A 27,571-nucleotide genomic window follows, 5' to 3' on the forward strand; every position below is an offset into this window, starting at 1 on the left:
AGGGCGTCAGTGTTGGCATTATGCTCCCAGGGTATCTGCTCGATTAAGCCGTGCTTAAATGCAAATAGCTCTTTCTTTACCTTGGCCAGGTAAGCAGCCATCTTGGCTCCCCGTGCTTGGTATTCTCCTAACACTTGGTTTACCATGAGCTGGGAATCGTTGTACCACTGAACGAAGCTGGCCCTCAGCTCCTGGGCCACCCTTAGCCCAGCCAATAAAGCTTCGTACTCGGCCTCGTTGTTGGACGCTTTGAATCCGAATCGTAATGCCGAGTGGAATCGATGTCCCTCTGGGGATATCAATATGATTCCGGCCCCGGAGCCGTTCTCGTTAGACGAGCCATCTACGAAGACTTTCCACGAGGTTTGAGCTGATTCTTCCACCGGTCTTCTCGAAATCCTATGCATTCAGCCACAAAATCAGCCAGGGCTTGGCCTTTTATAGCAATTTGCGGCATGTACAATATCTCAAATTGGCTGAGCTCGATAGCCCACTTCAACAGACGTCCCGATGCTTCAGGTTTCTGCAAAACCTGCCTTAAAGGCTGATCGGTTATGATGTGTATTGAGTGGGACTGGAAATACGGTTTGAGCTTTCGGGAGGCCATAATAAGGCAGAAGGCCATCTTTCCCATCAATGGATACCGGGATTTAGCTCCGAGAAGCCTCTTGCTGATTTAATAGACTGGCTTTTGAGATTGGTCTTCTTCCCGGACTAGTACGGCACTAGCCGCATCTCCCGTGACAGCTAGGTAAAGGAAAAGAGGTTCTCTTGCTGTTGGTTTGGATAATATGGGCGGCTCGGCTAAATGTGCTTTCAGGTCGAGGAAGGCATGTTCGCATTCCTCGGTCCACTCGAATTTTTTATTTCCCCGGAGCAGGTTGTAGAATGGCAAACACTTGTCGGTAGATTTAGAAATAAACCAATTAAGGGCCGCCACCCTTTCTGTCAGACTTTGAACGTCTTTTCGCGACCGGGGCGAGGGCATCTTGAGTAGCGACCTGATCTTATCGAAGTTTGCTTCTATTCCTCTGGTATTGACAATGAAACCCAGGAATTTTCCTGACGCAACCCTGAAAGTACACTTTTGGGGGTTTAGCCTCATGCCGTACTCTCGCAAAATCTTAAAGCATTCCTCCAGATCGGAGACATGGTTATCAGCAGTTTTTGACTTGACCAACATGTCATCAACATACACTTCCATATTTTTCCCGATCTGGTTGGTAAACATCCTATTTACCAACCTCTGGTACGTAGCTCCTGCGTTTTTCAGCCCGAAAGACATGACCTTGTAACAGTAAACGTTAGTTGGGGTCATCAAGCTAGTGTGTTCCTGGTCTGCCGGATTCATGGCGATCTGGTTATAGCCTGAGTATGCATCCATAAAAGACATGAGCTTGTGCCCCGCCGTGGCATCTACCAATTAGTCAATCCTTGACAAAGGAAAGCAATCTTTGGGGCAGGCTTTGTTCAGATCGGAAAAGTCGATGCAGGTCTGCCATTTCCCGTTGGGCTTCGGGACCAGCACAGGATTGGCGACCCAGATTGGGAATTTTGCCTCGCGGATAAAGCTGCACTTTAAGAGCCGGGCTACTTCCTCCTCTAGGGCCTCAGCTCGGGTCGTTCCTAGGCGCCTTTGTTTCTGGGACTTTGCAGGCACATTTTTATCCAAGTGGAGGGTGTGCATGATGACGCTCGGGCTGATCCTTACCGTGTCTCCATGAGACCAGGCAAACACATCTAGATTTTCTTGTAGAAACCTAATCAGCTTCACCTTCTTTTCGTTACATAAGTTTTTCCTGAGCTTTTATCACCTTCGAGTGGTCTTGTGGGTCGATATTCACCTCCTCGAGCTCTTCGATGGCCTGAAGCTCGGATCTATCCTCGCCTATTCTGGGGTCGATATCATTATTTAAGATGATGCCCTCCCCTATTGTATTCTGAGGTTTTTCTTTCTCAGGAATAGGTACAATTTCCTGAGATTCCTCACTCTCGCCCTGGATGGTCATCGTCTGCTGCTCGGGTCTTGATTTTCCCTTCATAGAAATGCTATAGCATTCCTTGGTAGCGAGCTGATCACCTCAGACCATGCATATCCCCGTGGAAGAGGGGAATTTTAGTGCGAGGTGGCGGATGAAGGTTATGGCTTCAAATGCTATCAACGTAGGTTGGCCCAAAATAGCATTGTATGCGGCAGGACAATCGATGACCACAAACTCGAGGAGTTTTGAGACAGTCCGGGGTCCCTCTCCCAAGGTAATCACCAGCTCGATTGTTCCTATTGCTGCCGACCCTTCTCCGGAAAATCCATATAGCATCATGGAGGTGCCTTTCAACTCGGTGATAGATAAACCCATCTTTTCTAGCGTAGACCAGAACAGCAGGTTCACCGAGCTCCCATTATTGACCAGTATCCTCCTAACTCTCCGGTTGGCGAGCTAGGCGGCTATGACCAGAGGGTCGTTATGGGGAAACTAGACGAGACTGGCATCTTCCTCGGTGAATATGATTGGTTGCCTCTCCAGTCGTTGCTGTTTGGGTAGATGCTGCTCTGGGACGAACTCCACTCTGTTACGAGCCTTCAATTCATTGACATATCTCTTTTGGGCACATCTTCTTGTGCCGGCCAGATGGTGGCCTCCGGAGATCGTGGAGATCTCTCCCCCTATCACATGAGGAGGGGTGTCCTGGTTTATCCGGGGCCCGGGCTGACCCATCGGAGCTTCTGGAGCCGGTTGACCGGCGGGAACTCTATTCTGTGCATACTGAGCCAAGGGTCCGGCTCTGATGAGAGTCTTGATCTCATCCTTCAAATGCCTACAATCATCAGTGTTGTGGCAAATGTCGTTGTGGAATCGACAAAACTTGGAGGGGTCCCGCTTGGCCTTCTAGTGCTTCAAAGGCTCTGGCTTTTTCACGAGAAGGCGAGCAGAGTTTGCTAGAAAAATGTTCTCCCTTGTGTTTATGAGCTTGGTGTAAGTCGTGTAGACTGGTTTAAATTTTTCCATGGGTTTGTTCTTCTTTGGGCCGTGTTGGCCACTTCGCTGCTCCCTTTTCTCTTTCCTCCACCCAACTGGTTATTCTGTGTAACGGTTTGGGTCATTTTCACGACATCCATTCCCACTCCAGCGGGCTGATCAGGGGCTTGGCTGGTTCCCGCGGCCGATGCCCGCGCCTCCTCCAGGTTTATCCATCCCTGGGCCTTATTTAAGAATTCGTTCACGGTGTTGACACCTTTTCTCTGTATCTCTTCCCAGAGTCCGCCTCCAACAAGGATCCCAGTCCTCAAGGCCATAAGCTTGGAACTATCATCTGCGTCCCTGGCTCGAGCCGCGACGTTTGCGAATCTGCTCAGGTAAGCTTTCAAAGGTTCCTCGGGCTGTTGCTTTACGTTTGCCAGGGTGTCGGCTTTGACGCAGACATCCTGAGAAGCTCGAAATGCCCTCTTGAAGTCGGCAGAAAAGGTTTTCCACGAGCTGATGGACTGATTTTTATTCTGCTTGAACCATTGCCTGGTTGGCCCAGTCAAGGTGGAAGGAAATATCAAACACCTTAGCTCGGGACTGATGTTGTGGGCCATCATCAGGGTGTTGAACATACCCAAATGATCTGACGGGTCCCGTCCCCATCGAATTTGGACAAGTGGGGCATACAGAAACCAGGTGGATATGTCTTGGCTGCTATGCTAGGGTGAAGAGCTCAAGTTCGTCCCCCGAGTCGTACTCATCTTTTTCCTTTTCCGATAAGAGCTTCCTCATCAGCTCCTCCATCTGAGCTAGACGCTCTAGGGTCTGGTCCGTATTTCCTTGGTTGTTCTGGGGCTGTTCAACAACTCTAGTTCCATTGTAAGCGTTAGGCGGGTTATTGTCCCTCTAAGCTTAAGCTAGGTTAGGCGGGACATTCCCGCTGTCGCGTACTTCGGATAGACCATCCCCTTGGTGAGCACGACTACCATTTCTAGCTGGATCTCCTCTTTGGGAGTTGAGGCGATCTCGGAGGTCGGCCCTCGGGGTGGCCCGAGTGCTTTGAGCCGAACACAAACGATGGTGCAGGTCTTCGCCGGACATGCCACTTCGATGACTCCCGGTCCAGTAACTTCCATTTGAAAAACGCGGAGCCCGCCGCTGAGGGTGAGGATCCGGGATTTCCCCGTGCGCTCGGCTGCGATGGGAAGGACCGGCGGAAGGAGGATTTCTCCTACTACTCCCATGAGCTGGAATGTCTCGGACTGGATGGGGAAGAGATGTGTATCTTATTGGTGACGGGGGGTGCCTAACTGGTGATGCGATCCTAGTCCCGTCAGGGTGGATTAAGCTAGGTCGCGGCTGCTCTGCTCTACCATTCCCTGCGTCCTGCGCACGACGGTCTGACTGTGGTGCAAGACGGCTGGCCGGGGCAAACTGTCACTGCGAGCCCTCCCCGGATCTCCTTCGCAAGCTACCTCGGGCCCTCCTGGGTGCACTCGAGGGTGGAACCGAGCTAGGAGTTGAGGTCCGGACCGATCGACTGAATTGCTGATCGGCCCTAGGAAGTTCCTCAAACACAGTTTCCTAGTGGTGTGACGTGGGAGTAGAATTCGGAGTCGAGGTTCTGACCGAGCAGCTGGGCCTGGACCGGTTACCCCGGCGGGACTTATGAGTCCCACTATGCTTCTTTCCGACGTTAGCGTCGGTTGTAAGAGGGGGTAATCGGGCCAAGACCTCTTCGATTTGCTTGTTTGCTTTCGACAGCTGACTTCTCAACTGCACGTTTTCCATCTCTATTGCCATGTAGAAATCCGGGTTCGGATTTGGCGGCCGGGGAGCCGAACTTCCGGTGTCGCCATGGTCCATTGGCTGCTTTCCCGGTCGCTGCTGAACCTCAGGGTTTTGTTCATCGGATATGGCGGCATGGTAGGCCTCCTGCCCATTACGTTGATCCGCTTCCTTACCATGCCTTGAGCGAATAACCACCATGGTTAGGCTTCTGCAATAGCACCAATCTCAATCCTCTCAACAAAAGCACCAAACTTATGACGCGGTTCTTCGGCAACTGGTAATTATACGAGTAAATGAGATGGATTAGTGCTAAATAGTGAACCGTAATGTGTAAATAATTATATTCCAAACTGGCGAAATTAGTATGGCAGGAAGGTTATCACTCATTTTTTAGGTGGTTCGAAGGTTAAAATCCCTCTAGTTCACAAATTAATATTATAGATATCTCTTGAGTATTCCTTACAGGGTGTTTCTTTACAATAAAAAATGCCAACCCCTTGCAACGCCCAGGGTCTCCATATTTATAGGGAGAGGACATCTGGGTGTTGGTAGAGGGGGTCATCCCGTGACCTTCTTACCCATCATGTCATCTCTGTGACACTTATGATTAATTCCTAAAACCTGATAATGAAGTGTTGTCTAATCAATAGGTAAGGGGGATAATGGGCCGCATGGCCCAAACCAGTCGTGGGGTGCCTGAACACGCACGTTTATGCTGTGTGTCCAAGAATTCAAGAATGGGGCAGACACGTGATGTCTGATATACGCACGTTTACATTGCGTGGTTGACTTCACAAATGGTCAGGGGTGCCAGATTTATGTCGCACCTCGAGCTTGGTGTAGCGTCAGCTCGTGATATCTATACTGCTGACCCGATGCCTTCGAGCATACTTTCTAGCCCTTTGATTAGCTGGGGCTAAAGAGGCAGAGACTCGTAACAGCAGCTCCAGGTAGACAGTTTTCACGTGGCGGACTGAATTATGCAATTTTCCAGCTCGCTAATAACTTCATGGATATTTAGGACGTACACATTCTATTCCATTACCCTCAACCAACATAACCAAACATCACCTAAAGTTAGTGTGTCCCTAATATATATTTGTATAATCTATATATCTTCTATATAAAAAGTGTGTAGATAACGAAAATTCTTAATTTTAATGATTTTTAAAAAAAAATCGTTAGCTTTAACGGAATATTCTTATATTTAATAGAATATTCTTATATTTAATTGTAGATTGTAAACATGATTTAAACTTAGATAAAATTAAATCAATAAATTATTAAACAAATTAAAATAAGATATTTTACAATGATAATTATTTAAAAATAATAAAACCATACGTTTTATAACTTAAATAAAATTTAATTAAACTTAAACTTCACATATTAAAATAATATTATATTAAACATATAATATTCTATCAATTAGCGACAAACTTAAATTTAAAATCCACGTATTATATTAAACATATAATATATAATTTCTTGTTGTCACCGCTAAATTAAAAAACTAGAACAAACATAAACTTAAACATAAATTAATGAATTAAAATATGATATTTTAAAGACATTTTATGATAATTTTAATAATTAAACCATATTTATTTAAAATAAATAAATGCATACATATCATTTTTTTGATCTTATAAATTTGTGTGATAGTTTGTTTTTTATCAAATGGTTGAAACTTATTTTCTTCATCAAATTCACCGAAGGACGTTGCGAGATACATTAGAAACTAAAAAATAGTTTATGCATGTATACACTGTCTACACTATGACTTTTTCTATTATTATTTTATTTATATTATTAATTTCTTGTTAAATATTATTGTAATTTATATATATTATGTAGCTATGTAAATATATATATATGTCAATGTTGTATTTAAATGTCATATATTTATATATATAGATTATTGATAAAAACATTTATATATATTATAGAACTATAATTCATTCTATTATATATATATATTAAGAAAAAAATAGTCAACAAATTTTTTATTAAAATTATAAACAATGTTTACAACTTTAAAACTAAGAAAACGTTCATTGTATATTGCTTATACCTAGTATTTATATAAAGATGAGCACCAATGAGATGATGTGACATTCTAAAATTGCTCCAAAGTATTATTTTTATTTTCTTATTTTGCACTGTTTTTATTCTTCTTTTAAAAATTTATGATTAAAAAAAATATTTATCTAATTTCATATATAATTTAAATTAAATTAATTCATTAATTGAAAATATCTCTATATATATAGTTATGATAATTTATTTTATTTTATGATTAAAAAAATATTATTATAAATAAAAAATTAATATTTTATTTAAATTTAAAATAATATTATTATAGTGTTGTTGCAGTACACATAAGACCTTTTGTGACATTTGTTTTGTGCATTGAAATGTTTATGTGGTGTGTGATGTAGAAATTGGTTGAGGTGATTGGAAAAAAAAATCATTAAAACCCAACAAATTAGCAAGAAAGATAATTAATAAAAGCAATATTATATATATACATAAATATGTTTGTTATTGTAGGTAAGTTTTTTTTTAAATATATTATATTATATTTTATTTTTCTCTTTATTATTACATTATTCACTTTTTTTTAAATTTTATGTATAATTAGTCACATTAAATATTATTTTGTTGAGAAAGTTGGGAGAAATATTAATTTAAATTTGTACAAGCAAGATTATAACTCGTTTATTGTGATGATAACATTTACAATTATTAAATAATTGTAAATAATTATTTTATCTAAATTTCACTATTTAATATTTAAAAATGTAAAATATCTATGTTACTTTTTACTTTTACTCTAAATATGTGAATTTAACTTATTTGACATTAGTGTAAGTAAAATTTATATAAATCTTTTAAATAAATTATGTAGCATTATTAATTAAAAGATTTTTTTATCAAGAATTCTAACGTACACGTTAGGAAGAGAAACAAAAGTTAATTTGTATTACATAATTTCTTATAAATTTTTTTTAGAATTTTTTTAAGTACATATTAATAATATTTCAAATTTTTTTATTTTTAAAAAAGTATATACTTTCAAGTATTATAAAAACCGCTGTAGACTACCATAAATGTCGGAATTAAATGTAGGAAATTAATTAATAAATAAATTGATAAATGTATATTTGGACACGAAAAACACATGAAAACTCAGTCGAACTAGACAAGAGAGGAAGCTGTCTGCGTCTTTTCTGAGGTTCCGAGATAACCAAAACAGCCATTAGCAAACCAAAACAAAACAACTCATTATTTTGGTCAAATTCAGACATCAGACCACCTCAACCCCAAACCACACTCTCTCTTTTTTTATTATTTTTAAAAAAAAAATATGAATAATGAAAATTATAAGTTATTGTAGAGAGCAGTCCTTCTAGAAGAAATTTGAATGAGAAGACGAAGACCGATCTTATTCCCATTCCATATATATACATACGTATAATATATCGATTATCTCGTCTACGTGGGGGAGAGGAGACTTTTTTGTTTGATTATTTATTGGAAAATTGATTGAGTTTCGATCTCGAATGGGTTTCGTTGTCGCCATCCACCACGACTTCTTCTTCTCCCTTTTATTAGTTTTCTTGTAGTAGCCGCCCTCACTTTCCTGTTCCTATATTTTCTCTCTCTAGATTCTCTCTCTATATCTCTCTTTGTAGCTTCCAACAATGGCTTTGACCTTTTGCGTTTATCGCTTGTTTACAACACGTTTGTTGAACGACCAGCTGATTTGTAGCGGAAGAGAACCAAGCTTAGTCACCGCACCACTATTCTCTAACTCTATCTCTTCTTCTTCTTCCTGGCTATAAGCTCTTTCTCTCTCTAAAATGATGCCGTGGTCAGCAAGCGAGTGAATTCAAAACCAGAAACATAAAAAAACCCAGCTTTCAATAAACGAAACAGAGTTCTTCGTTTACTTCTCATATATTTGATTTTCCTTTTTTGTACAGCTTATTCATCTATAATTAAGTAGCGAACTCAGTTGTTTTTTCTTTTCTTCACAAGTTTCTTTAGATTTTTAGGCGCTGTCGTTGTAAATTTCATTCGTTATGATCGGTTGCTTCATCATGGTATTTCATGAATTCGACGATTATTGACTTGGTGTGTCTCACAACAAGGCCACTGATCATCAAATCAAGGTTTTAGAGCGGTCCCTTTTGATCCCCATCAGTTCCCAGAAAAACCTGCTTGCCATAACCGTACTTTCAAAAACCCAATTCAAGTTGGGATGGACTACAAATTCCCAGCTGAGGACTCCATTCATATGGAGTCAACTGTCAACAGTTCATCCAGAAGAAGCATTTCTTCGTATCAGTCCAGGACCTCAGCTGCAAATTCCACCAGGGAAGTGAATTTCGCTGATCTGGGTCCGAAGCCGGTGAGGTATGGATCCAGAGCAGCAGATTCCGAGGCGTTTAGCATGTCAGTGAAGGAGATTAATGATGAGGACGCGAGGTTGGTATACATTGATGATCCTGGGAAGACCAACGAGAGATTTGAATTCGCTAAGAACACGATTAGGACGGGAAAATATTCCATCTTTACATTCTTGCCAAGAAATTTGTTTGAGCAATTTCATAGGGTCGCATACATATATTTTCTTGTGATAGCTGTGCTCAATCAGCTACCTCAGCTGGCGGTTTTTGGCCGGGCAGCTTCCATTATGCCTTTGGCCTTTGTCCTTTTAGTTACTGCAGTTAAGGATGCATATGAAGACTACAGGCGGCATCGGTCTGATCGAATTGAGAACAACAGATTTGCCTCGATTCTGGTCAACAATGAGTTCCAGCCAAAAAGATGGAAGGATATTCAAGTTGGTGAAATCATCAAAATCCATGCAAATGACACTATTCCTTGTGATATGGTGCTGCTCTCGACCAGTGATCCAACTGGGGTTGCGTATGTTCAGACTATCAATTTGGATGGAGAGTCGAATTTGAAGACTCGGTATGCCAAACAAGAAACACTGTCAAAGTTGCCTGAGAAAGAGAAGATTAGTGGCTTGATTAGGTGTGAGAAACCCAATAGGAATATTTATGGATTCCAGGCAAATCTTGATATTGATGGGAAGAAACTGTCTCTGGGACCCTCCAATATTATTATTCGGGGTTGTGAGCTCAAGAATACCGAATGGGCCATTGGGGTTGCAGTGTATGCTGGCCGGGAGACAAAAGCTATGCTCAACAGCTCTGGTGCCCCTTCTAAGAGGAGCCGGCTTGAGACCAGAATGAACTTAGAGATCATCATACTTTCTGTGTTTCTTTTTATTTTGTGTACGGTTGTCTCTGTATGTGCCGGTGTTTGGTTGAGGCGCCACAGGGATGACTTGGATTACCTCCCATTTTACCGAAGAAAGGACTACTCTAAGGGGGATGAGGAGAACTATAACTACTATGGGTGGGGAATGGAGATATTTTTCACTTTCCTCATGTCTGTTATTGTGTTCCAGATTATGATCCCTATTTCTCTGTACATTTCAATGGAGCTTGTCCGAGTTGGTCAGGCTTATTTTATGATCCGAGATGCACAAATGTATGATGAAGCCTCAAATTCGAGATTTCAGTGCAGAGCTCTAAATATAAATGAAGATTTAGGACAAATAAAGTATGTATTTTCAGACAAAACTGGAACTCTTACAGAGAATAAGATGGAGTTTAAGTGTGCTAGCATTTGGGGGGAGGATTACAATGGCAGCAAAGAGAGTTCAGAAGGTGAGCTCGCAGGTTTCTCAGTTCAAGGTGAACAATTTATGCATTTGAAATTATTTTCTTTGGTTAGAACTTATTATCATTGTTTGGTCTCATTGCATTATCAGCATCATTGTCATTGCTACCTTTGTTTGGTCTATGCAGTATTTTACTGCTAAATTTACTAGTTGAATTTTGAATTCTTAAAATCCTTCTGTATTCAGTTGATGGAGATATTTTGAGGCCAAAGATGAAGGTGAATGTTGACCCAGAGCTTCTACAACTTGCAAAGAGTGGACGTAATACTAGCAGAGGCGCACAAGTGCATGATTTCTTACTTGCCTTGGCAGCTTGCAATACAATTGTTCCTCTTGTGACAGATACATCTGATCCTGCTGTGAAGTTGATGGATTACCAAGGGGAGTCTCCCGATGAACAGGCATTGGTTTATGCTGCTGCAGCCTATGGATTTATGCTTGTAGAAAGAACCTCAGGGCATATAGTTATTGATATCCATGGACAAAGGCAAAGGTAATTTTAATTGGTGTCATCCTTCCATACTTACCTGGTTGTTTTTTGTCTTAATATTGTTAAAGCCTCATTGATATTGCAATGCTTGTAGTTTTTTACTTTGCCATTAAGAACTATTAAAATTGTGAACCTTATTTTTAAAATTTCAATATCACTTCATTTTGACAAACTTACTTCTTTATCTTGGGCCATGCAGGTTCAATGTTTTGGGTTTGCATGAGTTTGATAGTGATCGTAAGAGAATGTCAGTCATACTAGGGTGCCCGGACAATACTGTGAAAGTTTTTGTAAAAGGTGCTGATACGACAATGTTTAGTGTAATTGATAAATCTGTAAACTTAAAAATAGTACGTGCAACAGAAGGTCATCTTCATGCTTACTCCTCAATTGGTTTAAGAACACTTGTTGTTGGGATGAGGGAACTAAGTTCTTCAGAATTCGATCAGTGGCACTCTTCATTTGAGACAGCAAGCACGGCTTTGATTGGTCGGGCTGCTCTGCTTCGCAAGGTAGCTAGCAACATAGAAAAAAATCTTAGGATACTTGGTGCCTCAGGAATTGAAGATAAACTGCAACAAGGGGTGCCTGAAGCCATAGAATCTCTAAGAACAGCTGGAATTAAGGTTTGGGTTTTGACAGGGGACAAGCAAGAAACAGCCATATCAATTGGCTACTCTTCTAGGCTCCTGACTTCCAGGATGACCCAAATTATAATTAACAGCAACTCTAAGGATTCTTGTAGAAGAAGTTTACAAGATGCAATACTCATGGCTAAGAAGCTTGTGACAGTGTCTGGGGTCACACACAATTCTGAAGGAACCTCTGGAGATGCTCTAACTCAAGTAGCCTTGATCATTGATGGTACTAGCCTTGTATATATTCTTGACAGTGAACTTGAGGAAGAGGTAATTGATTCTTGACCAAGCTTTCTTAAGCAAGCCTTGATGATATCTTAAATTTAAAGCTAACTTATGTGCTTTAAACTTTCAGCTCTTTGAGTTGGCAAGTAAATGTTCTGTGGTGCTATGTTGCCGAGTGGCTCCATTGCAAAAAGCTGGAATTGTTGCCCTTGTAAAGAATAGGTCTTCTGACATGACACTGGCCATTGGAGATGGTAATTTCCAAACTATCTTATGCTCCCAAAATATTTGTTCGCTAATTCACTTATTTTGCATTCGAAGCTGATGTTAGAAATTTCTGTGGGATTATATCCAGGTGCTAATGACGTTTCAATGATTCAAATGGCTGATGTTGGAGTTGGTATCAGTGGCCAAGAGGGCCGACAAGCTGTGATGGCATCAGATTTTGCAATGGGGCAATTCAGATTCTTGGTTCCCCTTTTGTTGGTCCATGGACATTGGAATTACCAGCGAATGGGTTACATGATTTTGTACAATTTTTATAGGAATGCAGTATTTGTTCTTGTTTTATTTTGGTGAGTAATTATTCCATCTCTCTCTCTCTCTTTTGACATTGGAACCAGCGAATGGGTTACATATTTTCTTTAATGCAAATCTAGTTCAACAAAGGGTTTTAAACTTGAAGATTGAGAGTTTAATATAATTTTCGAGAGTTTCTTGCTTATTATCTTATACATCTTGCAATTTCTTGCAGGTATGTGCTCTTCACATGTTTCACTTTGTCGACTGCAATCAATGAATGGAGCAGCGTGTTGTATTCTGTGCTCTATACTTCAGTGCCTACTATTGTTGTTGGAATTCTTGACAAAGATTTAAGTAGAAGAACTCTTTTACAGTATCCTCAACTCTATGGTGCTGGTCACAGACAAGAGAGCTACAACTCAAAATTGTTTTGGCTAACAATAATTGACACATTGTGGCAAAGTATAGTTGTCTTCTTTATCCCTCTTTTTGCATACTGGGGAAGCAACATTGATGGATCCAGTATGGGGGATCTTTGGACTATTGCAGTGGCTATTTTGGTTAATTTGCACCTGGCCATGGATGTTATTCGTTGGACTTGGGTTACTCATGCTGCTGTTTGGGGATCAATCATTGCAACCTGGATTTGTGTCATGGTCATTGATGCTCTACCGTGGCTAGTTGGTTATTGGTACGTCCTCTTATCTAATAGTATCAAGTTTTACATCTTTGTTTCTTCTCACAACCAATTTTCATGTTTGTCATATGCCCTTATTTACTTGCTACACACTACTGACAAGAATATTTATTATAGTTCAATTCATAGCATTCGTGCAATTGTCTTATGATATGATGTATCTTCTCCAAAATCCTTCAGCTCATATTACAAGATAGAAAACATTCAAACATGATATATGTGCAAGTTCATGCTAGATTGCAGTCTGCTAAGAAACAAACTCATATTACCAAGGTCGAATTCAACATAGACTATTTCAAGCCTTTGACAATCTCTCCTAAGATTGCCATTAATTCAATAATAATCATCGCAAACACTTAGTCGCAAAATAGTAACATATTATGCACTCCTTGTGTGTAGAGACTGATGTTTGCAACTATAATATTTTTTTGACAGGGCGATCTTTGTGATTGCAAAGGACAAGTTGTTTTGGTTCTGTTTGCTTGGAATCATCGTAGCAGCACTTCTGCCTCGTTTTGTTGTAAAGTTTCTTTATCAGTATTATAGCCCTTGTGATGTTCAGATTGCCAGTGAAGCTGAGAAGTTTGGCAATCCAAGAGAGTTAGGTGCTGCACAAATAGAAATGAATCCAATCTTGGACCATCCACAGAGATGACAAGGTGATTTTTGTTCTTTCGTGTATACCTTCTATTTCATTTATATACCTTTATTTATTCTTTAGGCTGCTTTAGAGTCTCTTTTTCTTTCTCTTGGTTGCCCGATTTTCATTTGGTGCTATCCGAAGGATAGAGTATCCGATAGCAGTAGGTTTATTTATATTCCACTTCTCTTGTAGTTTGCATACATAATGTAATGTAAATCAGCGGTGTGTACAATGTAAATGAGTTCCAATTAGTCAATTGTAAAATTAAATTTACCATGAAAGAGTTAAAACAAGATTTTTTTCCCTTCTTTTTTCTTCCTTGTATTTTTTTTCCCTTTTACCCTTGACCCTTCTAATCTTTACGAAAGATTTGGTGTCACCTTTCTTGTAGAGTGAAGTGATGTGTTTCTGTGTTAGTTGACTAGCTGAGTGGTAACTCTAACTCCATGATTTTCACATTGCACACACAGCAATACAAGGCCATGTTAACCCCATTAATTTCTTGCAATAGAAAATAGAAAAAAGACAAGAAAAAGAAGAAGAAAAACTAAGCTTTCTTTTCTCAAATGGCTACCATAACCCATTACATCATTGGTGCTAAACACAAGGGTGGCAGTTCTGATCTTGACTATTAACACAAGGGTATGTTTTGCTTGTTTTATACCAATGATAGTAGATACTATAACTATGGATTCAGTTTCATCACATGCAATACTACCAGAGCACGAAAACTGATATGTGAAAAGACCACCATAGATAGATATAGCCAACCCATTTCACCATATTGTCAGTGTCTTTTTTCATATCTTCAGATGATGTAAAGTAAAACACTGCCTTTTTCTGGGCAGAGGTCAGCGTCCTCTCCGCTATGCTTGTCATTTTGTCTTTGATATCATTTTGTTTGTTGCTTTGTTATTTCCTTTCTAGGACTTTGTTTTCTTTTGTTTTTCTTCTTCTGTTTTGTTCTTTTGCTCACCAATTTTGTTTTTCCTTTATAGAAAAACAGGTTTGATTTTCTTTTGGACATAACCCTTTGTCTCAGTTCCCGGGTGTAATAGCAAAATATTTTTATTTCAGGGTCCTAATTGTCAAAAAAAATAATTATAAGCACTTCTTTGAAATTTTTGTTTACTAATTAATATGGAAACGTAATGACTACACAATCTGCCATAAAATATCAAAAGCAATAAATTATCCTATATTTTTTTTCTTAAAGCATTGAAATTATGAGAATAGTCTATCCATTTTGTGGACAGATTTTGCAGTTTCTTTTTTCTTTCAGGAAAAAGCCTAAAGGTAATTAATACAATTATTGTTTTCAAAGTTGAAAATTTTATAATTTCATTTATTTAATTTTGGGACCACCAATTAAAGACATCACCTCTTAAATGAAGCCCAAAATGTGAATCACAGCCATTAGATTAGAGTCAGATCCAACTCATCTAATGACTTGTCACATTAGAGACAAATGTTCCAATTATGTATTCGGTGCCCATTAAAAAAATAAAATTGGAAATTACACTTTTCCCCAAAATTCAGAACATGTCGCAATATTACCCCTGTATAAAATAATGAATAATAATATATCATCAAAATTCACAGTGTCATATTATTTCAAATATAATATTCAATAGGCATACATTCAGATTCAGTTCATACTCACGTGTGATTGTCCTTTTTGGCCTGTCAAAGTATTGTTCATCTTCTGGAGACGTGTAAAAAAAGAAGTAAATGAAAAAATTGAAGTTAAAAAAAGTATTTTGATTTTGCAGTTTAATCCCTTCGCTAATGATTATTATTATAATTTGCATCGAAGAATATACAAATTACTAAAGGGTCTGTGTAGATAGATGTAGATTAGATTTCTATTTATTTATTTTTTTCTAAATTAAATTTGGAGAGGTTTTGATAATATTATGTTATGTAAAGGTTAAAGCCTCGTTTTCCCGTCTAAAATTTCACCGTCGAATTCGCCATCCATCACTAGCTTCGTCGTTCCGTAAACCCATCAACCCAACCAAAGCTTTTGCCATCATCACCCACCATACCCATTTTCTCAAAGCTCTCGCTCTCTATAATGCCGCGTTTGGAAAGCTAGAAAGTTCTAGGAAATTCAGCTTAAACACAACAAGGGTAGGAGGGAAAGATTTGGGATTTATCCGATTGGTTGATGTGCAGAAGATTTGGTTTTTATTTATTTATTTTGGGTGAGGTTTCTACATTTGTTGCTCATCAGTGATTCGGAGTGGTTTTGGGGGTAAAGGGATTTTTATGCCATTTTGATTCAATTGATGGTATGGGGATGACATGCATTTGGTTTTAAGGCCTCTGTTCGTCAGATCATGGCCTTAAAGCGGTATCTTTGGATCGAATCTTTGTGGATCTTTCATACCTGAAAGCTATCCTCCATGTTCGTTGTTTCTTCTAAGCTGTGTAAAAAGACGAAGGCGAAAAGAAATATAAAAAAAAACCTAATTCGAGTCGATCCGGATCGTTTTTTCCGGGGATGGACGTTCATAGATCAGCTGTGAATTCTTCTCTACACATTGAATCTACTTTTAACTCTTCTGCTTCGCGAACGGGGAATGCAGCAAATTCTATTCAAGAAGCGAGTCTAGCTGATCGGGGCACGAGGCACGTCAGGTATGGGTCGAGAGCCGCTGATTCAGAAATTTTTAGCAGTTCACAGAGAGAGATCAATGATGCATATTCGAGGTTAATCTATTTAAATGATCCTGGGAAGACCAATGAAAGGTTTGAGTTTTCCACGAATTCGATTAGGACAGGAAAGTATTCAATCCTCACATTTTTACCCAGAAATTTGTTTGAACAGTTTCATAGAGTCGCATACATATACTTCCTTGTGATAGCTGTGCTCAATCAGCTACCCCAGTTGGCCGTTTTTGGCCGGGGAGCTTCTATATTGCCTTTAGCTTTTGTTCTGCTAGTTACTACAGTTAAGGATGCATATGAAGATTATAGGCGGCATCGGTCTGATCGAATTGAGAACAATCGGTTAGCTTTAGTTTTGATTCGTAATCAGTTCGAACCAAAGAAATGGAAGGATATTCAAGTTGGAGAAATCATCAAAATTCAGGCAAACGAAACTATCCCTTGTGATATGGTTCTGCTTTCAACTAGTGATCCAACTGGAGTCGCATACGTACAGACAACCAATTTGGATGGAGAGTCTAATTTGAAGACTCGGTATGCGAAACAAGAAACGCTCTCAAAGTATCCTGAGAAGGAGAAGGTTGGTGGGGTGATTAGATGTGAGAAGCCCGAAAGGAATATATATCAGTTCCAGGCAAATTTGGAAATTGATGGGAGAAAACTTTCTTTAGGACCCTCCAATGTTCTTCTTCGAGGTTGTGAGCTCAAGAATACTGGTTGGGCTGTTGGGGTTGCAGTGTATGCTGGTCGAGAGACAAAAGCTATGCTTAATAGCTCTGGAGCCTCATGTAAGAGGAGCCGGCTTGAGAGCCGTATGAATTTTGAGATCATCATCCTTTCTTTTGTTCTTATTGCTTTGTGTACAGCTGTCTCTGTATGTGCCGCTGTTTGGTTGAAGCACGAAAAGGATGTGTTGAATTACTTACCGTTTTACAGGAAAAAAGATTTTTCATCCGGGAAAGTGAGAGACTATAACTATTATGGATGGGGTTTGGAGATAATTTTCACTTTCCTCATGTCTGTTATTGTGTTCCAGATTATGATCCCCATTTCTCTTTACATTTCCATGGAGCTTGTCCGGGTTGGACAGGCTTATTTTATGATTGGAGATACACAGCTGTATGACGAGGCCTCAAATTCAAGATTTCAATGCAGAGCTTTGAACATAAATGAAGATTTGGGACAAATTAAGTATATATTTTCAGATAAAACGGGTACCCTTACAGAGAACAAGATGGAGTTTAAATGTGCTAGCATTGGGGGGCTAGATTACAGTGGTGGAAATTCTTTTTCAGAAAGGGAGCAGGGTTACTCAGTGCAAGGTAAAACATTTGTGCTTTTGAAAAATTCTTTCCGTTATAGCTTATAGTGATGATAGTGTTTTCCAGGTTGTCGTCATCATTGTAACTCATCTATTTTTTAAAATTATTTGTAATTATATTTACTCGTTATCATTTTTTTTCCTTAATGTCTGGTATCAGTTGATGGGAATATTTTGAGGCCAAAGATGAAGGTCAGTGCTGACCCGGAGCTTCTTCAACTACTAAAGAGCGGAAGGAATACAAACAAAGGAAAACAAGTCCATGATTTTTTTCTTGCATTGGCAGCTTGCAATGCGATTGTTCCTCTTGTTACAGATACACCTGATCCTAAAGTTAAGCTGATAGACTACCAAGGAGAGTCTCCTGATGAACAAGCATTGGTTTATGCTGCTGCAACCTACGGGTTTATGCTTGTTGAAAGAACCTCAGGCCATATAGTTATTGATATCCAAGGACAAAGGCAAAGGTAATTCAAAATGTTATTCTTCTGGCGATTTTCATTCTGGATGTTTCTATTATTTTTAATCTTAAATGCTGTACCTGGTTATTTGACTCTGTACTGTACTATTCTTTCCTATGCTACACCACTTTAAAATTTGGCTTCTCTATTCATGTAAGAGAAGGTAACTTATTCAACCACTAATTGGTGGTTGCAAGCCATTGATGTCGTAAGAATACAATCTTTGCTTTTATGAGTTTTTTTTCAAGGATAAGTTCTTGGTCTTGTTTAGAAAAAAATATTTAAAGAATAATTCTTAGAGATAGGATGTGTGATTATTAACAGTTCGTTGGTTTTATAACTATAACAATTGTACTAACAGAAGAATGGTAAATAAGTCCCATCTGTTGTTCTGTAACTTTTGAAAGTCTCTTGCTGTTTCTTTTTTTTTTTTTTGAATAATCTCTTGCTGTTTCTTGGGTATACAAATGATAATTAAAACCAAGTTTCTTTTATAAAGAAAGTGAGTGATCTTCTCATGCTTTTCCTCACATATTTCTGTTGTTTTGCGTAATTGCTCACAAAATTTACATTAAGGGATTCTTATGGGTGATTGCCTTTTTTTTTTAAGCAAGTGTTACTTATAAGAATTTTGAATCTTTATTTCAAAAAATATGGATCTTGTTACTTCTTTTTAATAATCTTCTTGATCATGGGCAGTGCAGGTTCAATGTTTTGGGTTTACATGAGTTTGATAGTGATCGTAAGAGAATGTCGGTCATACTTGGGTGCCCTGACAAGACTGTGAAAGTTTTTGTAAAAGGTGCTGATACAACAATGCTAAGTGTAATTGATGAATCTGTCAACACAAACATTATACATGCAACAGAAGCTCATCTCCTTGCTTACTCTTCAGTGGGTTTAAGAACACTTGTTGTTGGAATGCGAGAACTGACTACTTCAGAATTTGAGCAGTGGCACTCTTCGTTTGAGGCAGCAAGCACAACTTTGAATGGTCGGGCTGCTTCGCTACGCATGGTTGCTGGTAACATAGAAACCAATCTCTGCATATTGGGTGCCTCTGGAATTGAAGATAAACTGCAAAGTGGGGTGCCTGAAGCTATAGAGTCTCTCAGAACAGCTGGGATTAAAGTGTGGGTTTTGACGGGTGACAAGCAAGAAACTGCCATATCAATTGGATACTCTTCAAAGCTCCTCACTCCCATGATGACTCAACTTGTAATTAATTGTAACTCCAAAGAATCTTGTAGAATGCGTTTACAAGAAGCCACAGAAGGAACCTCAGAAAATGCTTTGACTTCAGCGGCCTTGATTGTTGATGGAACTAGCCTTGTTCATATTTTTGAGGACACTGATCTTAAAGAACAGGTAATTTCTTATAGACCTAGTTTTTAGGTAAGTTTTGGATGCTGCCTTAAACTCAAATCTAACATTTTTTTTCATTTTATAATTTCAGCTCTTTTGGTTGGCAACTAAATGTTCAGTGGTGTTATGTTGCCGAGTAGCTCCACTGCAAAAAGCTGGAATTGTTGATCTTGTAAAGAGTAGGACTGCAGACATGACACTGGCAATTGGAGATGGTAACTTATGTACTGTAATACAATGAATCAATATGTTATGCTTCCAAAACATTAGAAGCATGTATTGGCCTATTCTCTTATTGAAATTTAAAACTGTTGGAAATTTCTGATTTTTTAACAGGTGCTAATGATGTGTCAATGATCCAAATGGCTGATGTTGGAGTTGGCATCAGTGGCCAAGAGGGCCGGCAAGCTGTAATGGCATCAGATTTTGCGATGGGGCAATTCAGATTCTTGGTTCCCCTTTTATTGGTCCATGGACATTGGAATTACCAACGAATGGGATACACAATTTTATACAATTTTTACAGGAATGCAGTGTTTGTTTTTGTTTTATTTTGGTGAGTATTTCTTTATTGTTATCATGCTATAAAAGTAACCTAGTACTGCATTTGATAATTAAATTAGTTGGATTTAATTCCTTTTGTGGATGAGCTTGTTTAAATTAACTTGCATGTTATTGTTATGAAGGATTTGCATTCTAGTTATTAGAAGCGTGTTCTTATTATTTTATGCCCGATGAATTTGTTGTAGGTATGTACTTTTTACATCTTTCACTTTGACGACTGCAATCACTGAGTGGAGCAGCGTGTTGTATTCTGTACTCTATACTTCTCTACCAACTATTGTTGTTGGAATTCTTGACAAGGACCTTAGCAGAAAAACACTTCTAAAGTATCCTCAGCTTTATGGAGCTGGTCACAGACAAGAATGCTACAATTCAAAATTGTTTTGGCTAACAATGATGGACACATTGTGGCAAAGTTTAGTAACCTTCTTTATACCTCTTTTTGCATACTGGGGAAGCACCCTTGATGCATCCAGTATAGGAGATCTCTGGACAATTGCAGTGGTTATTTTGGTTAATTTACACTTGGCCATGGATGTTGTTCGGTGGACTTGGATTACTCATGCAGCCATTTGGGGATCTATTGTTGCAACCTGGATCTGTGTTACTGTCATTGATGCTTTTCCTTCACTAGTTGGTTACTGGTATGTCCTCCCATCCAATAGTGTAAAATATTACTTCTTTCTTTCTGCATGAAATAATCTGTCTTGTGAACTGTCTATAGTTAACCTCAGGAAAGATGAAATTATATCATTTCATTTTATCTCCTCTCCAATTTTTTTTTACCTCAGTCAAATGGTAAATTGTTATTAAGCGCGTGGTAGTAAAGATTACATGCAAAGTCTTGATGTAAGTTTGTGCTAGATTTATGGTCTCAGCACAGAGTTTTTTACTAAGGGGGCTTTTTTATTTTATTTTTTTAATGAAAAAATGAAAGGATCTTTACCTATGCTAACATCATAATACAATGGTTCAAGCCTTTGAAAATCCCAAGACTTTCATTATGATGAAAGAATTGTCTCATAATGTAGTGTATCTCTCCCCTTCAATTTTTCAGTTAATTCTAGTAGTAAACTTCATGTTAAGCACATAGGCATGACAGAGTATGTACTATATCTTGATAATTGTGGAAGTTCATACTGAATTATAGTGTCAACAAAGATAGATAAAAGGAGTTTCTTATAAGAACAACATTACTAATGCTAATTCCAAAACATGGTGACTCAAGCCTCTAAAAATCTCAAGAATCTCAGGATTTCAATATTAATCACCGCAAGTTAATTTTTATTTTCCTTGTTATTCATCAAATCAGTGAGTGCTGTATCTGGTTTGCTGATAGATTTCCGTGGCTCAATCCCACAAGTTGTTCCCACTTCATATGGGCTGTTAATGCTATATGCTTATGCGTATTGTTATTGTGCTTATTCATATCAGTCCCACTTATAAAGATAACAATAAAAGTGCATATATAATCCTTGTTTCTATATATTAATGGTACAACTCCAATTTTATTTGACAGGGCGATCTTTCACATTGCAAGGACCGGATTGTTTTGGTTATGTTTGCTTGGGATTGTTGTGGTCGCTCTTCTTCCTCGCTTTGTTGTAAAATTTATTTACCAATACTACTGTCCATGTGACGTTCAGATTGCCAGGGAAGCTGAGAAGTATGGCAATCCAAGAGATTTAGGAGGTGTACAAAAAGAAATGGATCCAATATTGGATCATCAACAGAGATGACAAGGTGATTTTGCAATTTTTTCCCCTTAATCAATTCCCTGTTTTCTTTTTTCTTCTCTTTCCTATAGTGCTTTATTCTTTGGGCTGCTCTTGAGTTCCCCTCCTGGCTGCCAAAATTTCATTATATTGCTATCCGAAGGATAGAGTCCCCAATACTAGGCTTGTATTTAACTTTGTTGTAATTTTCATAAATCATTTAATGTAAATTAGTTTAAGATGGCTGCCATCCTAAAAAAAAAAGAAAGGAAAAAAAGAAAAAGAGAGAGAAAAGAAAAGGGAATGATTTTACTCTTGTTATATGAAAATGAAAGCACTCAGATGATTCAGATAATGCCCTATCGTTGCTATAAAAGCACTGTACATCATTGCCAGTGATTTTGTAAATGTAAAGTTGAAACTGGCATTCGGTCAAAGCTCTCATCTTTTCCAGTTATTAGTAACGTGCATTCTGCTACTTGGCAGCTCCCAGTCTTCATTCAATCAAAAAGAGAAATAAAACAAAACTGTATTATGTTAGGCTGGTGATTTGTAATGATGCTCTCTTTCTAAATTACATACATATATATTTTAATGGGAAACTTTTTTATTTTCCATTGTTAATTACTGTTCAAAACTATAGAGAATGATGATACAGCAATCTATTAGTGGTACACATTGATTGTCAATTCATGAAGTGACTAAGTTAAGTATTGTGCCAAGTTTTTGGTGATTACTTAATTTGTTATACACTACACCTGTGTATATTATGGCTTTTGGTGCTATGTTTGTGAAAATTTTAAGGCAAAATATGTCCAAGAAATGTCATTAAAGCCATCATCGTTTGTCCTCATTGTTAGCCCTTTAATGCTACAGAGGTAGTCAAGGCCTCTTTTAGTGGACAAGGTCAGGTCAAGCTGCTCTTGTCATATTTCTCCTTATCTTGATGTGGTGTTTTGTTAGGAAGTGGTCAAAAGAAGACAGGTTTATAATGATTGTACTTGTAAATGATGCCTGTCAATTATAATTAGGACAGAGTATGCTGACACCATAGTTACATCTCGAAATTGAGCAAAAGGGTTGTGGTATAATTTCAACAGCAGTTATTGGGCATTGGCCAAGTGATCTTCCCATTGAGTTTTTTTTTCTTTGATTTTTTGAGGGGTATCTTTGCATTGAGTTCATTTGTATGATATGATGTCTTTATTTATTTCAAGGGCTTTTTTTGCTGATTTAAATCAAATGTAAGGGACAGATATGCCTCTTTCTTTTTTAAAAAAAATGTTGAATACCATAGTAATAAATAAATAACTACACAAACATCTCCTTTGTTTTAAATCTTACCCTTAACAATTATACTTTCATTTAGTTCATTAAAGTGTTTATATTGATAAAGGTTAATTATTAAAATCTGATCATGGCATAGTTAGAGCAACTCCAAGAGCTTTATTGTGTCAATTATAATGCATGAATTTCCCGCACAATTTTCTTTTAATTTTTTAAAAATTAAAAAAAAAATAATAGTTTATATTTCTTTTAATATGACTTAATTAATAAAATAATAATAACAAAATCCATTTTTTTAATGTGATATTTTAATGTAATGGATTGGAGTGGAGAAAAAAATATATAACGAGAAGTTTGTACTATTTTAGTGTAAAAATTATACTTATTATAAATATTTGGGTTGAAGTTAGCCTTAAACGGTAGAATTTCACTTAATTCTCCAATCATATCTTTATACTCAATGTATCATTGTAATTATTTTCTGGTCTAAGATTGCTTAATTTTCTGTTAGAGATAATAATCAATAAGTTTATTTTTATTTGGGGTTCATAGAATTTGGGTGGTTATCCTAGTGCTAGAGGCACGAGTCCGTACTTCTTCTTGGATTGAAGTTTTTTATATGGATGCAAATGTTTTGAAAGTTTTTATGCGCAATCCAATACCATTGGCCATTGATACGGATACAATGTACTTAATTTATTATTATTATAGCTAAAGGTAGTATCATTTATTACAATTTATTACAGTTAACTATTTGTATAAAAATATTTAGCACAATAGTATCTAAATAGTATATTTTGTTGCAGTGTTAACTAGTTAAAACATCTCCGGTGCTGTTATGACTGACTACGATGCCAATCTTGAAAAAAAATACAAAATCTAATATTTTATTTAATTAATATAACTTTTAATTAAAAATAACAAAAGAAAAACAAAGCAACGTTGCCAACAATTGGCTACGTTATCAAAAATTAAAAAATTAAAGTTGAATATGCATTATTTTGTTGACTTTGGGATCCACTTTAACATAAGCATTTTTTTTGGCCACGCCCATTAATGATGCTCTTATGTGAAAACAATTTATATATAAAATTAATTAAAAATCTAAAGTATCATAGGTAGAAGTTTGCAATTATTATTATTATTATTACTTTGAGTATATTAGAGCATTACACATTTACACACAATTGATAAGAAATTAAGAGTGAAATATAGTCTCTTGTAGTATGCGCTTAGCAAAGCTTTGGCAATATACTTGCATCATATTCATTAGATTAAAATAAAAGAAAGACTTTATTATACAAAAGAATCACTGATATGGAATAGAAATGACCTACATTAACATGTTAAATTATTCCAGAAAAAAAAAATCTCAGCATGTTAAAATTAGGATTTTTAGTATCACAACTTATTGAATTATGCTGATTTAGCGAATTGGTCTTTAAACTACAAAGAGTAACAATTAAGTTTTAAGTCCATAATTTTGTTAAAAGGTAGGAATTAAGTATGTGATCTTTTATCTAATTATTGACAGAAAAGTTATTGTGGCATTGCAGAAATGACAAAAAAAATATATTACCCCAGTTAGGTAATATTTCAATCTCTCTAATAAACAAAAATAAAATAGTTTGAGATGTTAATTAATTAGGACAATAAATTTCATATTTTTACCCTTTTATATTGTATCATCTTTTTTCGTAAACAATTATACGAAGAATCACATATACATAATTAAATGAGATTAACAACTTAATCACTACATTTTGTTGTTCATAAATTAGTTTGCTAATCAATGTATAATTTAGGAACTATCATGCTAAAAACTTTTACAATTATCACAGAATCACTTTAAGATCATTTAATTACAAACTAATTCCAAAACTAATAAATAACCATAATTGTCTACAGCCCAAACAATTCTAAGTTTTAATCATTATCCAATAGTTAAAAATATAAATTTTGATTAACAATTAAAAAAAATATTAGTCGTATATATTAGGGTTGTTTATTGGTGTGTTGGTCGGGTTGCATGACATGTTTACCCATCTAATATTTTAATCGGGTTAGACCCAACTAAGGGGAGCAACCACTATCATTCTCCATTCAATTAAGTGTAATGGTACAAAGCAAGCCAAAATGCACCATACAATCCAAAAATAGTGTATAACAATCATAAAAATCTTCAATTTCAAAGTGAAAGCAATCAAAACTTAAACTAGGGACAATATAATGAATTCAAAACCCAAAACTTTTGTAATAATATAGACAAAATAACCAGTCATATCTTCATCATTTCACAATTACTTTTTATAATTTAAAATACATTTGTATTATTTTGTTTAATTGTTTGGATAGTAAAGGTATAATATTTTAGTAATTTTAGCTATTTTTCCTACAAAAATAGAGGTTTGAATATTTAGATGCTACATTTTAACAACTTTAAGTATTTGTTTTTATAAAAAAAATAGGTATTTAAATACTACAATATGTAAACATTGAATATTTTTGTCTCAAAAACTCATTATATTAATTATTTTATAAGAAAAAAAAGTCATATTCAACATCAGACAATATAAAATGCAAAATATAATGGATTGAAAATTTATTTCACTACAAGAAATATGACTAAATATTATGGGAAAATATTACATAATTTTTAAAACGCTATTGTTGAATAAGTAAATAAAAACACGAAGAAAAAAAACAAATGAAATTAGGGTGCCAAATGAATTAGTAATATCGCGCCTTTATTTCGCCCTCCCTCCTCTTAATTCACATTCTGATCCTATAAAATCAGAATACAAAAGAAAAACAAAAAGCGCTCTTTCTGAAATGGGTTCCCTCTACCCTAACCGTTCCGCCTTTCTCCTACATTCGGTCTCTCTCTCTCGATCGCTTTTCTCTCTGTCCTTCTCCCTCTATTTCTTTCACATGGTCGACGGGTGAATGGAAGGGTGCAGGGGATTCTCTCGGAAACTAGCTTTGGAGAGGGACAGTGCGGCGACATCATTCTTCAATGGTAACTCTCTCTTGCTCTATCTTTCTCTCTAAGCTACTCTCTCATTCAATCTTTCTTTCTTTCTCTCTGTTTGTTGCAGGTGTGTAACAAGGAAATGGGGGCTCGCGACTTGGGTCGTGTGACAGGGAGGCTCGACTTGTGGGTCTACGACGTGACTCACTCGTGGGTGCGACGGTGCTTGCGGCGGTGGGTCTATGGCGTGGCTCGACTCATGGGTCTACGACGGTCTTGTACCAAGTTAGTTCCAAGTTAATGGTCTATATATGTATATTGATAATCTTTTCTCAACCAATAATCAATGTATGAAGTTTCTTATTTTTTTTTGGCCGTAAGACCTTTGTTGCTTGTATAATGTTATTTCCTTTTTTGATATGATGTTATTTCCTTTGTTGCATTTAATTTTTGATAATGATGTACATTTCGAAAATTCCATTTCTGATCATTAAAACCTGTTTTGAATTTGGGCCTTTGATCATTTTTGTTCTACTAGTTTCAACAGTGCCTTTGATTTTGTATCTGAATATGTGGTTTATAATGATGATAATCTACTTTAAGCAACATGAGTTATGGTACTTGATAATGTAAGAATCACTTCAGGTTGATGTGATTTGGGTTAAACATACTTAAATTTTTGGGAAAACTTAGTGCTCTCAAACCCCAGATAAAAGGAAAAGTATCAAGATATATCTATTCTCAGTGGACTTGTGCTCATTCATTGATTGTTTATGCTCTTTATGAGAATTTAACCATGCAATTCTTCATTAATTTAGTAGCATAGACTTGTTTAGGGTGGTTCATTCAGAATGTCGAGACCATCTTTCCAGTTCTTGAGTTTCTAAAATTATTTATGTGAATATTCATATCATTTCTTTCAAGTTCGAATTTGTCTGGCCATAATATTCCTATGTCTAAGCATATAGCATATCTATACATATTACATGGAATACTTAATAATAATTACACTCACACTTACGACAATTTAATTATTTCTTGATTTTATTTTCTCTGTATTCTCTCTTCTTATTTGCAGCTTTAGTAAGTTGTAGTTGCCTTCCTTGCTAGTTATGTGATTGGCTTTGTATTCACTTGTTATATTATTTATCTATATATTTATTTTAGTTTTGATCTTGCTGCCGTACCTAAGCTTTTTTGCATTTTCATTTTGTTATTTATTTTGGCTTAAGTTAATGGATTTGTTCTGCAACTTTGCTCATAATTTTGGGTTTGTTGTGTTGGCTATGTTTTTTTTATTAATGAAGTGCTAATGCTTTCTTCTTGGAGGCTGATCGGTTCATACAAAAAAAAACATATCTAGACTACAAAGTACAATTGAACATCAAACTTTGAGCCATTTTAGTTTCTCTTTTTTTAGACTAATTTTATTTGAGATAGTTTCCTGGTTGCAAGAGTTGTATTTCCTTTTTTTTTTA

At 36.8% G+C, this 27,571-nt stretch overlaps 2 protein-coding genes across 4 annotated transcripts; both read left to right on the plus strand.

The window, feature by feature from the left end:
* The first annotated feature begins 8,261 nt into the window (after positions 1-8,261).
* Positions 8,262-17,547, plus strand: LOC133797669 (phospholipid-transporting ATPase 1-like). 3 transcript variants are annotated; one of them, XM_062235654.1, is made up of 8 exons: positions 8,263-10,534; positions 10,708-11,014; positions 11,211-11,919; positions 12,005-12,128; positions 12,230-12,449; positions 12,629-13,087; positions 13,529-13,752; positions 17,446-17,547. In XM_062235654.1, exons 1-7 carry the CDS (start codon positions 9,025-9,027, stop codon positions 13,746-13,748), a joined length of 3,549 nt encoding a protein of 1,182 aa, XP_062091638.1. In that variant the 5' UTR covers positions 8,263-9,024; the 3' UTR covers positions 13,749-13,752; positions 17,446-17,547. The 3 variants fall into 3 exon arrangements, with proteins under 3 accessions (XP_062091639.1, XP_062091638.1, XP_062091637.1); XM_062235655.1 differs by lacking the exon at positions 17,446-17,547 and having other exon boundaries at positions 8,262-10,507; positions 13,529-14,041; XM_062235653.1 differs by lacking the exon at positions 17,446-17,547 and having other exon boundaries at positions 8,264-10,534; positions 13,529-14,041.
* On the plus strand, positions 15,666-22,459 carry LOC133797670 (phospholipid-transporting ATPase 1-like). Its single transcript, XM_062235656.1, has 7 exons — positions 15,666-17,731; positions 17,891-18,197; positions 18,896-19,559; positions 19,648-19,771; positions 19,893-20,112; positions 20,306-20,764; positions 21,640-22,459. The coding sequence occupies exons 1-7, from the start codon at positions 16,243-16,245 to the stop codon at positions 21,857-21,859; spliced, it is 3,483 nt and encodes a 1,160-aa protein (XP_062091640.1). The 5' UTR covers positions 15,666-16,242; the 3' UTR covers positions 21,860-22,459.
* Positions 22,460-27,571: the final 5,112 nt, after the last annotated feature.

Source organism: Humulus lupulus, chromosome 8 (genome assembly GCF_963169125.1).
Source record: "Humulus lupulus chromosome 8, drHumLupu1.1, whole genome shotgun sequence".
Lineage (NCBI taxonomy): Eukaryota > Viridiplantae > Streptophyta > Magnoliopsida > Rosales > Cannabaceae > Humulus > Humulus lupulus.